The 16,627-nt window shown below is 35.7% G+C and overlaps 1 protein-coding gene across 1 annotated transcript in view; it reads right to left on the bottom strand.

Moving 5' to 3' along the window:
- EFCAB13 (EF-hand calcium binding domain 13) overlaps positions 1-16,627 on the bottom strand; it is a 78,294-nt gene that overhangs the window by 6,547 nt on the left and 55,120 nt on the right. Inside the window, 5 exon segments of the mRNA XM_063629323.1 lie at positions 4,776-4,847; positions 5,388-5,531; positions 10,041-10,112; positions 14,392-14,535; positions 16,271-16,344. Of these exon segments, the coding sequence (XP_063485393.1) occupies positions 4,776-4,847; positions 5,388-5,531; positions 10,041-10,112; positions 14,392-14,535; positions 16,271-16,344 (506 nt within the window).

The following is a 16,627-nucleotide window of genomic DNA, read 5'->3' as shown; positions in this document are numbered from 1 at the left end:
AAAGTTGTTCCCTGGCTCCCAAAATATCCATTCTTTCCTCATTCTTTGCTTACTTCTTGGGCTCCTTCATGGTTATCTTCCACCAACTCCTTAAATGTGGCAGCTCCTAATGTCACAGATGCTTCCTTTCTCCCTAAGGGTACAAGTTAATCTCCAGCCGGTCTATTCAATAAAATGCTTAATTATTAGTCTAAATTGTCCTTCTTGATCTCTTACCTACCTATCTACTATCTAGTCCTAGAATTTTTCCTAAGAACAAGTTGCAGTTATACCCATTCACTCCACATACTTCCTACAGAGATGCAAGTTGGTGTAGAGATCTGAGGAACAAACGATAGAAATAAAATCTGTCCATTTGCATAGATGGACTCTATTGTATTAAAGAACAGTTTAGAATAACTCACAGCTAGCCCAGGTATTACCTTGAAACAAACAGAGGTTAGAATACACATAAATTATATTTGCCTTAATTTGTATTTTTGTTTTAAGCAGGATAAACAAAACAAATAACTATAAAAAGTACTTTTAAAATAATAGGTTTGGACAATTTTACATGGTAACTCTAAACAAGATTTCTGAACCTAGGCACTATTAATATTTTTGGCCAGATAATTATTTGGGGGGGGGCAAGGGTATTATCCTGTAAATTGTAGGATGTTTAGCAGCAACCCTTGCCTCTATTCACTAGATGCCAGTAGACCTCTCCCATCAGTTGTGATAACCAACACTGTCTCTAGATATTGCCAAATATTCCCTGGTGTGAGGTGGGGGGCAATGGGGGATTTGATTATACTTTTTATTTTGTACTTATTTATTTATTTGAGATGGAGTCTTGCTCTGTCGCCCAGACTGGAGTGCAGTGAGAGGATCTTGGCTCACTGTAACCTCCGCCTCCCAGGTTCAAGCATTCTCGTGCCTCAGCCTCCCAAGTAGCTGCAACTACAGGCACGGGCCACCATGCCAGGCTAATTTTTGTATTTTTTTAATACAGACGGGATTTCACCATGTTGGTCAGATTGCTCTCAAACTCCTGACCTCAGGTGATCTGCCCGCCTTGGCCTCCCAAAGTGCTAGGATTATAGGTATGAGCCACTGCCCCCAGCCTGATTACATTTTTTAGCTGAAGCTAAATTTAAAGGCAGGAAATGGCTTTCTAAATATGGGATAAAATCCATCTCAGTACATCCAAGCTGAGGGTATATAGATGGATCAGGTAAATTCTTTGTAAATAAAGTAAACAACAACTCAACACTTAGAATTGGCTACAGAAATAAACATTAGTTTTTCAACAATACCTTGTACTTCTCAAAGGGCCTTTCATCCAAAAACAGAAAGCTACAAAACCATTAAGACCTCTCTAAAACACATAAAAGGAAAAGGATTAACTTTGAAATAAAATTATTCTTCAAAGCCATGCAACAAATATATAAATACTCTGAGACCAATTTTACAATCCAGGTCATCAGATCACCCAGGAATTTGATACTGTAATGACTAAATCTCTGTGGGCACATATAACATATAGACCTGAATATGGTCTACAGTAAACCGTCCAACAAGTTTATGGTGTGATTTAGGGGCCAAGTATTAAGACTCAAATAATACTTGGTAAAATAGTTTGAAATCCTTGGATAAAAATTTAGAACAGTAATATCAAACATTTGGACCAGACAGCCCATGGCTGACCTCCCTAAATTAAAAAACAAAAAACTAAATAAAATTCAGAAGAAATTTTTTTATACAAGCTGCTGGTTGTCTGCCAAATCAACTCACCTTCAACAAAGGAGTCATCCATTACTTCTTGAAGTATGTCATCAGTAAAAGAAAGCCTATCAGTGTTTTCAAGTACATCTGGATTTTTGTCTTTGTCAAACTGACAATTTTCTTTCATGGAATCCAATGTATTGATAGTCTCATTCAATGCTACAAACAGAGAATATACATACAACATGTAATTCAGTCCATGGATCTAAGTCTTTTGAGCATAACAATAAAATTGATGGCCTCTTTTGAGATCTACACTGTCGAATAAGGCAGTCACCAGCCACATGTGGCCATTTAAATATTTAGAGTGGTCCATTCTCCACTCTAATAATTTTCTATAACCCTACTTCAATAGTTTTCTCCACTCCAATAGCTTTCGATTTGTAGCTCTAATAGTTAAAAATAACCCTTTTCTTTATTCTTAAAATCGATTTGTTAAACGTCTGGGTTTGAGGTGAGCTATTCTGCTACAGACAAAAGTATGTTAAAGTTTCCCTAGTTATTTTGTTAATAAGCACACCATTTCAGTAAAGTCCCCTTCATTCCTCATAACTCCTCCTAAATGCCAATTTTTCTCTTTCCTTCCTTGCATCCCTTGTTCCTGTCAGCTAACTTCACCCATTTTAGAGAATCATCATAGCCTCTTATGTTTAGCACAGTAACAAACATTTGGACTAAGAAGACCGTGGCTGACCTCCCTTGATTTAAAAAAATGTTAAAAATTCACAGTTCCAAAGTATATTTCTAAAAAGGCATCTCTCGGGATTTTGTTCTATGATATAGTCATTTGTCATTGGTAAGACGTTTCAAAAATAGGTCAGTGAAGAAGAGTTGAAGGGTATTTGAGTCTAGAGAGAAGATTCATTTAGTGGGAAGGAAAGAGAACATGTGAGTTATCTTGACATTTCTGGAAGGCCATTAATGGGAGGAAGAGTCCAAATGTTAAATATGGTTCCAGGAAATTTCCACCAAATATGTGGAATAATGTTCTAGTTCTATAGCTGTCGAAAATTATAGAATGAGCTACTTCAAAAAGTCATAAGGACTTCCAAGACAAAGAGTGAAATGTGTGAATGTACCTTACCTAGCCTATCCCTGCAACCAACTAATTTTGATTTTGATTTTTAAATAGTAAATATAAAAGTTGAGGGAATTCTGTCTCTAATGAACTAGGGAACTATCAAACCCTCTATTACAGACCTCATTCTCTGACCACAATAAAATACAACTAGATATAAACAACAAACTTAAGGCAACAATGACATTTAAATTGCTTTGAAATTTGGCCAGGCGCGGTGGCTCATGCCTGTAATCCCAGCACTTTGGGAGGCTGAGGTGGGCGGATCACAAGGTCAGGAGTTCGAGACCAGCCTGACCAACATGGTGAAACACCGTCTCTACTAAAAATACAAAAATTAGCCAGGCATGGTGGTGTGCTCCTGTAATCCCAGCTACTCAGGAGGCTGAGGCAGGAGAATCGCTTGAAACCGGGAGGTGGAGGTTGCCGTGAGCCGAGATTGCTCCACTGCACTCCAGCCGAGGCGACAGAATGAGACTCCATCTCAATAAATAAATTAAATAAATACGTTGCTTTGAAATTTAAAGTTTCCTCCTAAATAACTCTCAGATCAAGGAGAAAATCAAAATGCAACTGTAAATATTTATAAAATAACCATAATAATAGCCTAACAAGTCAAAGACTGTTAGATACACCAAAGTTTCACTAAAATGAAAATTGACTGCCTTAAACATGTTTATTACCCAGTAAGAAAAAAAAATTAAATAAATAATTTAAATAAGAAATTAGAAAAACTATTAAATGAGCATAAGGAAACAATATAAAGGACTTACTAAAGATAAAATCAGAAATTAATTTTTAAACTATAAATAGAAACACTAAAGATAAACCCAAGAGCTAGTACTTTAAAAACAGAGATATACATATATATATAAATTTGAGAATGAGAAAATAACCATATATACAAAAAATGAAAAGAATTAGAAGTGCATAGGGCTGTCCTAACAGTCTAAGTCATTTTAACCTCAATACAATTTAAAATTTCCTAGAAGAATCAAATTACCAAACTGACAAAATGAAACAAAAGATGGCAAAAAGCAATCCACCAAAGTCAAAAAATCAAAAATAAACTAGAAAAAAACCTGAAATGGGTAAGACAAAGTATTAATGCTCCTATCAGAATTTTTAATAAATAATACCCCCTGTTGATAAAAGTGTGAATTTCCACAAACCTTTAGGAGGGTAATTAGGCAGTAGCTTGTTAACATTTTACATCTAAAAATACTTTGGCCCAGCAAGTCCACTTCTAAGGAATTTGCCCTACAGAAAAATTGTGTGCAATGTGCACAAAGATATACGTACAAGGATACTCACCAAATGTTTGTAATAGTAAAAAATGGCAATAACCTAAATATTTATTAAACGTATTGTGGACAAAATTATAGTTCATTCCTCTAGTATAACATTATGCAGTCTTTTAAAAGAATGAGGTAGGTTTACATAATATAGTGGAACACAGAATTATATCTAAGATATACTGTCATATATTGCACTCAAGCTGTGCAATATTATGGACAGATGTAAAGAAGAAAGCCTAAAAGGATATTTACCAAACCTTCATAGGGATAGTTCTGAAGGGTAACATTAATGTTATAAGAGACTTGCACTTTATACTTCTTACATTCCTGGTCATTTAAGTTTTTTATAGCATTAAAAATAACCATTCATACAATAAAGGTATCTTATTTTAACTATTGGAAAAGATCATAATCTTGTTATTTTTCCAATCTCCAATCACAAATATACAATTCTTGAATTTCAAAATAAAATGTAGGAAGTTCCCCATAACTGAAGTGTTCAAGCACACATGAAGCAAACATTTGGCACAGATACTATAAAGAAGATTTAAACACCAAATTTAGGGTTTTACTAGGTGAACTTTGAATAAGTTCTGTATCATTGCCTTCGAACAGTTTTACCATAAAGCTCTTACCAATATAATTGGAAAATTTCTGGGTGTCCCTCAAAGCCCTCATATAGTCTTTAATGTTCACCATGTTATCTTCTGCAAGGAAAAGAGAGAGATGACAAACAAGAACCCCTAGGCAAAGTAATACTTAAAGGCTAGTATCAAAATCAGCATATGACTTATATATTTCTTGAACATTTTATTTACAAGGTACTTTTAGATTCATTTTCATCCATTAAGCCTCGCAATAACCCTACAATGTTGTAGGTATACTAGTTCTGATTCTACCTATAATGGGAACTGAAGTACAAAGAAAGCCCCAGTAACTCTGACCAGTAATTTGGTCAAAGGTGGCAAAGCTAGGATTTCTATTCACAGAACTTGAATTCCTAAGATGGTCTTCATTAATTAAATCAAGATAGCAATGAGGAGAGAGTATTCTAACAAGCCGACTTCCACAAAATCTAGACCCGCTTGTATAGAAGTATTCTCGTAACTGCAAAAGAGGAAATTAAGAGGAAAGGCTCCATTTCAAAGATTACATTTATAGTAACATAAGCAAATACCTATAGACCTTGCACATCTTCTTTACTCATACAAAAAAAAAAACCTGAGAGTAATATTTAAAATGCCTACCAGAAACAAAATCTGATTGAAGAATTTTCTCTACCTCTTCTTTAGGTGACTTAATCCCAATATTTCTTAGAAAGTCTTCCAAGTTCTTCCCAGCTATCATGTCACCTTCAAGCAAATCAGCAGCTAAGACAACTTCCTGTAACTCTATAAATAGAAAAAAAGTTAACTGATAAAAAGCAGTAGCCATCACTCAAGACATTTGTTAGTGGAAATCCATAGTTTATTATTGTATCCTGAACTGAGGAATAAGAAATCTCAGAGAGAAATTCTCCCCTCATAGAATTCTATGGCCAGCAGCACAATGTGCAAAGAGTTCTCTTGATCTATCACATTTCTCTGGTGCGTTTATAAAATTTGCACAACCAAAATCACTCATATAGCTGAATTTTTCACTGCAATTATACAAAGTAATTATTTTGCTGAGGACCTGTAATGGTATCAAATAAAATTAACTCATCAGATATAGGCGAAATAACTTTCAGAATTATGAAAAATGTAAAATATAGGACAAGATTTACAAGGGCTCATTCAGTTTTCCTTTTCAATTCACCAGGACCCAATTGTACCCTAGCGTCTGGAATGTTGCTTTATTTCCAGCAGTGGTTAAGTCAGACAAACATTCAAAGTCTGGCTCCAGGATTTGTAACCTGGAACTGTGCAACTGTGAGCAAATTATTACTACTTAACATCTCTTTCGTCTAAAATGGGATAATACTATTATCTACCTCACAAGGTTGATGTGGAGAGTTAATATAATAATGTATAAAAAGTACTTAAGATAGCATTAGACATATACTAATGCCTCAATAAATGTCATATTTATAGAATAAAATTAGTTTTATTATTATTATTAAAGTCAACAGAAACTAGCTGCAAATAGTAATCACAGTTTAAGCCTTATGTCCTGCCTCACTTTCTATTCCTCTAACATCACTGGGAGGCACCTACAGATGGCAATCTGAGCTTTGCTGACACCCAAAAAACCTGTATCAGCTCTGTTTTCTTGCCTTAGCACTTGATTTCCTTTAAAAACAGTTTCTTTGCACAACCACCTTGAGTAGAGTCTGCTCATCCTCCCATGCTCCACATACTGTAAGACCAGGAAGCAGAATAGCATTTTCCTGTCTTTCTGCTGCTGCTATCAGGCCATTTTAGTTCCACCTTCAGTCAAACCTTATCCCTCTCCCTTGAGGCTCAGGCCTGTTATTCAACTATGTCACTCTCCTGACAACAGTATTGATTACTGTCTGATCACTCCTTCACATTCTCTGAGGTTTTTGGCGCTTTGATCATAATCCTCCTTCTACCTCTCATCCCAATATCATCCAATGACAATAAGGATGAGCCTGGCCTCAGAACACTTTGACCTCTTAACTTCAAAAGGCCTTTATTTCCTTTCCAAAGTCATCCACACCAATGGCTACCCTTAATCCTTATCATTACCTAGAATTGTCTATTCCACCTCTAAAATCTTTTTTTTTTTTTTTTTTTTTTTATTACACTTTAGGGTTTTAGGGTACATGTGCACAATGTGCAGGTTTGTTACATATGTATCCATGTGCCATGTTGATTTCCTGCACCCATTAACTCGTCATTTAGCATTAGGTGTATCTCCTAATGCTGTCCCTCCCCCCTCCCCTCACCCCACAACAGTCCCCGGAGCGTGATGTTCCCCTTCCTGTGTCCATGAGTTCTCATTGTTCAATTCCCACCTATGAGTGAGAACATGCGGTGTTTGGTTTTTTGTCCTTGCGATAGTTTACTGAGAATGATGTTTTCCAGTTTCATCCATGTCCCTACAAAGGACACGAACTCATCACTTTTTATGGCTGCATAGTATTCCATGGTGTATATGTGCCACATTTTCTTAATCCAGTCTATCGTTGTTGGACATTTGGGTTGGTTCCAACTCTTTGCTATTGTGAATAGTGCCGCAATAAACATACGTGTGCATGTGTCTTTATAGCAGCATGATTTATAGTCCTTTGGGTATATACCCAGTAATGGGATGGCTGGGTCAAATGGTATTTCTAGTTCGAGATCCCTGAGGAATCGCCACACTGACTTCCACAATGGTTGAACTAGTTTACAGTCCCACCAACAGTGTAAAAATGTTCCTATTTCTCCACATCCTTTCCAGCACCTGTTGTTTCCTGATTTTTTAATGATGGCCATTCTAACTGGTGTGAGATGGTATCTCACTGTGGTTTTGATTTGCATTTCTCTGATGGCCAGTGATGAGGAGCATTTCTTCATGTGTTTTTTGGCTGCATAAATGTCTTCTTTTGAGAAGTGTCTGTTCATGTCCTCTGCCCACTACCCCATCAAAAAGTGGGCAGAGTCCACCTCTAAAATCTTAAATTGCAAGGTCAGACACTGACCATATTCCCTTAAAATTATATGTGTAGATACTGAAAGAAGGCATAGAACTTCATACTATGCCTATTCTCTTGGCTCCTCCAAGTTCTTTAACAAATAGTCTAGACAGAGTAAACCAGCTTTATCAGTTAGTAATGAAGGATACATTCTGAAAGCCAAGTTCCTATATGCCAGCCAATGTTTAATCAAAACTAAGTTTCATCTGCGTACAAACATATCAATGCCAACATGTTAACCAGAAATTAGGTGAACACACAGCATTAAAAACAAAAACAAAAACAAAAACAAGGCCTTTCAATAAAAGTAAATCTAACCGTTATAAATAATTCAGGGACAAAACCCCATTGTCTCAGCCCAAAATCTCCTTAAGCTGATTAGCAACTTCAGCAAAGTCTCAGGATACAAAATTAATGTACAAAAATCACAAGCATTCTTGTACACCAATAACAGACAAACAGAGAGCCAAATCATGAGTGAACTCCCATTCACAATTGCTTCAAAGAGAATAAAATACCTAGGAATCCAACTTACCAGGGATGTGAAGGACCTCTTCAAGGAGAACTACAAACCACTGCTCAATGAAATAAAAGAGGATACAAACAAATGGAAGAACATTCCATGCTCATGGGTTGGAAGAATCAATATCGTGAAAATGGCCATACTGCCCAAGGTAATTTATAGATTCAATGCCATCCCCATCAAGCTACCAATGACTTTCTTCACAGAATTGGAAAAAACTACTTTAAAGTTCATATGGAACCAAAAAAGAGCCCGCATCGCCAAGTCAATCCTAAGCCAAAAGAACAAAGCTGGAGGCATCACGCTACCTGACTTTAAACTATACTACAAGGCTACAGTAACCAAAACAGCATGGTACTGGTACCACAACAGAGACATAGATCAATGGAACAGAACAGAGCCCTCAGAAATGATGCCGCATAGCTACAACTATCTGATCTTTGACAAACCTGACAAAAACAAGAAATGGGGAAAGGATTCCCTATTTAATAAATGGTGCTGGGAAAACTGGCTAGCCATATGTAGAAAGCTGCAACTGGATCCCTTCCTTACACCTTATACAAAAATTAATTCAAGATGGATTAAAGACTTATATGTTAGACCTAAAACCATTAAAATCCTACAAGAAAACCTAGGCAATACCATTCAGGACATAGGCGTGGGCAAGGACTTCATGTCTAAAACACCAAAAGCAATGGCAACAAAAGCCAAAATCGACAAATGGGATCTCATTAAACTAAAGAGCTTCTGCACAGCAAAAGAAACTATCATCAGAGTGAACAGGCAACCTACAGAATGGGAGAAAATTTTTGCAACCTACTCATCTGACAAAGGGCTAATATCCAGAATCTACAATGAACTCAAACAAATTTACAAGAAAAAAACAAACAACCCCATCAAAAAGTGGGCAGAGGACATGAACAGACACTTCTCAAAAGAAGACATTTATGCAGCCAAAAAACACATGAAGAAATGCTCATCATCACTGGCCATCAGAGAAATGCAAATCAAAACCACAGTGAGATACCATCTCACACCAGTTAGAATGGCCATCATTAAAAAATCAGGAAACAACAGGTGCTGGAGAGGATGTGGAGAAATAGGAACACTTTTACACTGTTGGTGGGACTGTAAACTAGTTCAACCATTGTGGAAGTCAGTGTGGCGATTCCTCAGGGATCTCGAACTAGAAATACCATTTGACCCAGCCATCCCATTACTGGGTATATACCCAAAGGACTATAAATCATGCTGCTATAAAGACACATGCACACGTATGTTTATTGCGGCACTATTCACAATAGCAAAGAGTTGGAACCAACCCAAATGTCCAACAACGATAGACTGGATTAAGAAAATGTGGCACATATACACCATGGAATACTATGCAGCCATAAAAAATGATGAGTTCGTGTCCTTTGTAGGGACATGGATGAAACTGGAAAACATCATTCTCAGTAAACTATCGCAAGGACAAAAAACCAAACACCGCATGTTCTCACTCATAGGTGGGAATTGAACAATGAGAACTCATGGACACAGGAAGGGGAACATCACGCTCCGGGGACTGTTGTGGGGTGGGGGGAGGGGGGAGGGACAGCATTAGGAGATACACCTAATGCTAAATGACGAATTAATGGGTGCAGGAAATCAACATGGCACATGGATACATATGTAACAAACCTGCACATTGTGCACATGTACCCTAAAACCCTAAAGTATAAAAAAAAAAAAAAAAAAAAATTCAGTACTTACCTTCTAACCTGGCGGCATCACGCATATTCCTTACTACTTTTGCAAATTCTTCAAATTGTACTTTGTCACCTTCTGTGAGAAAAAACACTTTTAATAGACCAATCTCATTTAGCAAAAGTCAGATCCAATAAAGCAACCTATAAAAATATAAACCATTTGATGCACTCATAAGAATCATATTTCCTTTTCATATTTTTGAATAACCAAAGGATTAATTTTATGGGATTAATAAATATTAAGACTATAGAAGTCAGGCTGACAGCTGGACGTGGTGGCTCACGCCTGCAATCCCAGCACTTTGGGAGGCTGAGGTGGGTAGACCATGAGGTCAGGAGTTCAAGACCATCCTGACCAATATGGTGAAACCCCATCTCTCCTAAAAAATACAAAAATTAGCAGGGTGTGGTGGCATGCGCCTGTAGTCCCAGCTACTCAGGAGGCTGAGGCAGCAGAATTGTTTGAACTGGGGAGGTGGAGGTTGCTGTGAGCCAAGATCTCACCATTGCACTCCAGCCTGGGCAACAGAGAGAGACGCCATCTCAAAAAAAAAAAAAAAAAAAAAAAAAAAAAAAAAAAAAAGAAGTCAGGCTGAGTTCTCAATTTCAATCACTGGAAACAATATAATCCATATTCCCAAAATATAAAACCAAGACATATTCCTAGACAAAATTGAGACATACCTCAGTCTTAGTTTTGTCTTTCAATTGTTTGAAGATAAAAATTCTATACCAGAAAACTTTAAAGACTTCTTTCAGTGCCTGATAGGCCTATGACTACGATTTCTGATATGTGTTTACATCCATTTCTTACACAGTACACAAGTACTAGATTACAAAGTTACAGTCATGAACACAGGAAACAGAGCAGCTTTGTTTTCCCAGCTAGGAATAAGGAAGCTTAGGATTTAGAAATATTATAGTTTATTATCATAGACTAGAACAAAGCACAACAAGCAAAATGTGTCACCAGCAGATAAAAGCCTGAACAGGGCTTAAGTATATAGCTCAATTAACAATGTCTCACCTTCTATCTACTTTAGCTTTAAATTAACACTTGAACTTTTAGGAACTATTCTCTAGAGTAAAAACGCATGTCTTTATTGCAGTATTTTTGCTGCTTTGGTCATTTAGTAGAGTCCTATATATCACTAACTGTAAAGGCTCTGTCCCTGAATCTGTGTTCTCTCTCTGATGGGAGAAATGGTAGAGAAGGATAGAAGTGTTCGCACATTCCATTCCTCATGCTTCTTTTATACTTTTATACCACTCAGGATGGCCTTCCACTAGCTTCACATCAATCAACAAGGTTACATAATCAAATATTCTAAGACCATGTTATATAAAGACGTTCTTAATTAAGTGTCTTCAACTTAAAGTAGCTTAAAGATTAGCTTAAAGTAGCTTAAAGATTAGCTTAAAGTAGGCAACAGGTACTGTAACTCAGTCACCTAAATGGAGTCCCCTCTGAATCTAGTTCTTGGTATGTATAATCAAGTAGAACTAAATCACAGCTACTTAGAATTCTGGAAGGAAAGGAAGGGAAGGGAAGGAGAGGGGAGCAGAGGGGAGGAGAAGGGAGGGAATCGAAGGAGGGAGGGAGAGCGGGAAGGGAAGGGAGGGAGAGAGGCAAGGAGGCAAGGAGGCAAAGAAAGAAAGGAAGCAGGGAGCCATCTAAGGTCAACAGGTACTGATAACACTAACAAAATTTACAGCTAGCTTTGGACCTATTTACCAAGGGACCCAAATCTGTAAGCATGACCTGTGATCTCATTTGATCCTTAGGTTCATATAACTTGCTGAAATAGAATAGCAACTACCAATATTAGGAAGGATCTCCTGGATATCTTTAAATAAATCCTGTGAAAAGACATGTGGATGGATAGAGCTGCTGTCAAGAATTTGTAGCTCAATTATTCTTTGCTAAACCACCAAAACAGGGTTAATCACAGGTGATGCCAGGTTGTAAAGTTAGAGCCTGAAACAAAGATTCAGATCTGGCTTCAATGGATATTGCATAAAAAATCATGAAGATAAGTTCAGAGTCTTGTTGCCAAGCCGAAAAGAAAACGAAGTTATTAAGCTAATTTCAAACACATCAGATATCAGAGTCAGGAGAAACAGAGAATATCAGTTTAAGTTTAAAAATCTAAAACAAATAAAGCTAGAGAAACCACCAGCAGAGAAGAGATTGTCCCAGGCCTTAAATGCCTAACAACACCTATTAATGATTTCCTCTAATTCTTAGCCTATGGATTCAATGTCTCACATTCACCTTGACCATTTTCCATACCATCTGACCTATTTTTGTTCAACACCAACTTTCTTCACTCAGGTCTTTCAGAAGAAACAAGAGAGCTCATAAGCTACATAACTAGATATTTGGGAAGCATTTCTGAATATGCCAAATGATAAATTATCTTTTCTATTTTTCAATGCTTTTTTTGTAATCATAAAATTATTTTTTAATTTTAAATATATTTTAAAATATTAAGGAGTCAATATGGAATACCACCAATAACCAAGAACTCACTCTTCAATTTCACTAGAGAGAATCTGAATCAGTTGTTTTTCAAGTTTTTTTTTCTGGTCAAAATAATACCCTAGATCAGTACTTTTAAGTTCTTTCTTATATTTCTAAGGTCTTATGGAGCTGTTTCAGCAGTCCACTTGGTCATTTCTCCCACTTTGGTCAGAGAAGCTCAACTTTAATTTTTATATATTAGGATACTGTATAAGATTTAATTTGGAAAAAAAGCATTCTGCTTTAACAATATCAAATATAAACAAAAATAACAAATCTCAAAATTTTGCAAACCACTGCATTAAAATAAGAACTAAATACCTTTGTACTAAGTGTACAATGTTAAAAGAAGAAATGATATGACAAATGGCGTACAGATACAGTTTGCAGTATCATGTGTGTATTTAGGCTTAAATTGTAAAATCTGCATTTTATATACTGTCTTTTGCTTCATAAGTACAGAATAATAAACACAGGCCTGGTGCGGTAGCTCATGCCTGTAATCCCAGCACTTAGGGAGGCCAAGGCCAGCAGATCGCCTGAACTCAGGAGTTTGAGACCAGCCTAGACAATATGACAAAATCCCGTCTCTACAAAAAATTAGCCAGGCACAGTGCTGTGCACCTGTAGTCCCAGCTACTTGGGAGGCTGAGGCAGCAGAATCGCTTGAATCGGGAGGCAGAGGTTGCAGTGAGCCAAGACTGCGCCACTGCACTCCAGCCTGGGTGACAAAGCAAGACCTTGTCCCCTCCAAAGAAAGAATAATAAACACAATATGTGAGTTTTTATTATCATAAAAAATACTTTTCTAGTTACTTTCATATCTCATAAAATAATACTTCGTTGGTCTGGTTCAAATAAATGCTATTACTTTCTGTGGTACATGTTGCCTATAAATTCCATTAACTTTAACAAAAGAACCTGAAGCACTGCCACAGAGAAAAAGGGAAGAAAATCTATATTATTGGGCAGAAATTAGCCTTCTTTTTATCATCAACCTTTTCACCTCAAATCTTCCAATAAACAAAATAATCAACACATTTAAAGCCCAAAACTGCTAGCCTCAACTAAACAGAAGCTTAATGGATGAAAAGGATAATAAATGATTACAGAAAAAGTTCTTTGACAAAGACCCCTGACAGCATGCTCATGTTACTAATCTAGTTCTGTATAAACATTCCACATAAAAGAATATAAACGTACTAGGCACGTTTTCAACTTCTAGGCACTAAGACTATGAGAGAGTAGAAATGTCTACCTGTAGCCTGTGTACTCTCCTTCCTGCATGTAGAATATCAGCAGTAAATGATGGAGACTTACTTTACATTTACATTTTTTAGTCTATAGTCTTTGTTATACAATACTTTTTTGAACTTTGTTTTTATTTTTTTTTAACTTGCTAAATAGAGGTGGTAGCTATCAGCAGGTGTGTTTTTCTACCAAATTAAATAAAAGCCTATTTCAACAAAACAGTATGAATATTCCAAGTGCTGTTATTATAAAATTTAAATAGATCTTTTACCATTTCCTAATCATGCCCTCTGTGTTCATTGGGATATGCCATTTTCCAGTAACATACTACACAACTTGAAGGTACTCAATGCATATTTGATCAATTTAGAGCAATAATAAATTACATAATAATATTTTTATATTGAATAGCCAAACAATCTGAACTTTCTTTATACAGTATTTCCTAAATGCATATGTTGGCATTTCAATCATATTGGAACACTCCGTCTCACCAAGTACAAGATACAACGACAAGAGTTGACAGAAAATAAAGTAGTATCTTGGTATACTTCTTAATTTTAGTATTTGTAACACTCACCATCAACTGTCACTAGTTTCAATGCAGCTAGAAATTCATCCTTTTTTAAATTACTATTCAAACTAGACAGAGTATTCCACAGGTCAGAAACACTCATCGTCTCCTTTCTGAGATTGTCGAGGGTTTCAATAGCATCAGGCAATACTAAAGGGTAGATAAAACACAAGTTTTACGAATGCTTATGCAAGAAGTTAATACAGTAAACTGTCATCTGGAATAGACAAAAATTAAGGTTTTTATGGTTTAAAAGAATAATAAATATAGCATAAATGAACTGCCAACTTTCAAATATGAAAACATAATAAAATATTTAGCCTCAAATATAATGTATTTTTTAGGATCTTGAAATCTTTTAAGAACTTACAGTGCCCCAACCCTGAATAAACATTATAAATAATAATTTTTATTGAATTTAGATTTTTAAAAGTGTGAATTCAGAAACATTTTCAATTGATAATACAATTAAGTAGCTTTTGTTCTATATCTCTCCCTAAAATTCTCCTCTGGCTCCTACTTCCTCTTCAATCTACCACTGTAGACAATAAAAAGAAAGACTATTTCAATACAAAATCACTGGAGCATCTTAAACAAAGGAGTGCAATTATCTTACTACAAATTTGTAAAAAGTCACTGTGCTGCTATATAGAGAATGGATTCTCAGGAAGATTAGACATTAGGAAGAGCTAGCAGATATTAGTGACCAAGATTTTGTTTATAACCTGTACAATCTTCTCAGCTGTGTGATTTTCTCCAGAAATGCTGTCAGACACAAGAAGGAGGGTAATTGGGTTCATTTGGGGTTGAAAGTTTTGACAGATAGGTGCAACAAAAGTACACGGAGGCAAGACAGTCTAGGGTATTAGGTATATATAGATAAGATAATTTAAACTAAACAAGGAAGAAAAGTGAAAACAGGAGGAGACTGATGGATTAGGAGAAAGCGGAGGGGTAAAGGGATATAAGCTCCCAATGAGGTATATGGAACCAATAAAGAAGACATGCTCTGAGCAGTCTAATGAAGAAAAAAGAAAAAGAAGTAAACATAAACATGCAATATTAACAATGATATATAAAATACAATGACAAAGATAGATTAGGTAATATACTATATAACTCTGTGCTAATAAAATTTTAATCTCCATAAAACTAAATTTCCTAGGAAAAATGAAGTAACTGATAATCTCTTTCTCTGTATGATGTACCCCTGTATAGGAGACAAATTAAATCTTATATTGTAAGGTAAAAGGAGCTGCTACTTAAAATCTACTGTTACCTAACATATAAGAACAAAATAATACAATGTTACTTTCAGCCCCAATTTTTAGAATGCATACTAACTTCACTCCATTAAAAATATACATATGTGACCTTACACTTTTTTATGGTGAACTTCTGAGTGGCAAAACTATCTTTTCCATATTGCCACACTTACAGCTTAACATAAAGCCTAGTACATATTAATGGTTCATAAATGTTACTGAATACATTGGAAGATAGAAAGAAATGGGAACAGATGTAACCAGAAATTCTCATATTAGTACTCAGGCACTAGATGGCATCATTTTTCTTAAGTTGAAAGACATTTTAAATCTTTTCCCCAAAATGAATGCTATACATGGTTCTAGCCCTCTATAAGTGTGCTAATGAAAAATAAAATTATGATAGCTTTTAATTCACTTGCATGTAGAAGACATTCTAGAATTAGGGGTCATTAGGGAAGATTAAAGCCAAATATAGCAGCAGGAAGCCAGGCATTTATTTCCCGGATGACCTGCAGGATAACCAGCTCTATAAGAGACTAAAAGAGTGTTTACGCTCTTTTAAAATCTGTCAAACCATTTGGTCCACAAAAACCAGAAGACATGATATTCTTATGTACATAATTTTTCAGAGAAGCATTCTGTGTTGCTCATCATAGTATTGATGAATTCTTTAAAATTCACTTTTTTTATTCTACAGGAAAAAGAAACATTTTTTTCAGTATCTTTTAAGTATTAAATTATTACGAAAAATATTGAATTATATAAAATAAGTTATATATTCAGAAATATATAATTATATCCATCAGGTAATACTAACCAATAAAAATACATGGGTATAAAGGGGAAAAGCAAATCAATTTACAGTAGAGAAGTAAACGCTGAAAAACACCAAGAAAACTGGTCAAAATTCTTCCAGTCCCTCTCAAGCATACATAATATTTTTAACTTTAATTTATTTTTATTTTTTTATTTAT

This window comes from Symphalangus syndactylus, chromosome 20 (genome assembly GCF_028878055.3).
Source record: "Symphalangus syndactylus isolate Jambi chromosome 20, NHGRI_mSymSyn1-v2.1_pri, whole genome shotgun sequence".
NCBI lineage: Eukaryota > Metazoa > Chordata > Mammalia > Primates > Hylobatidae > Symphalangus > Symphalangus syndactylus.
This window is presented reverse-complemented; position numbering and strand designations above follow the sequence as displayed.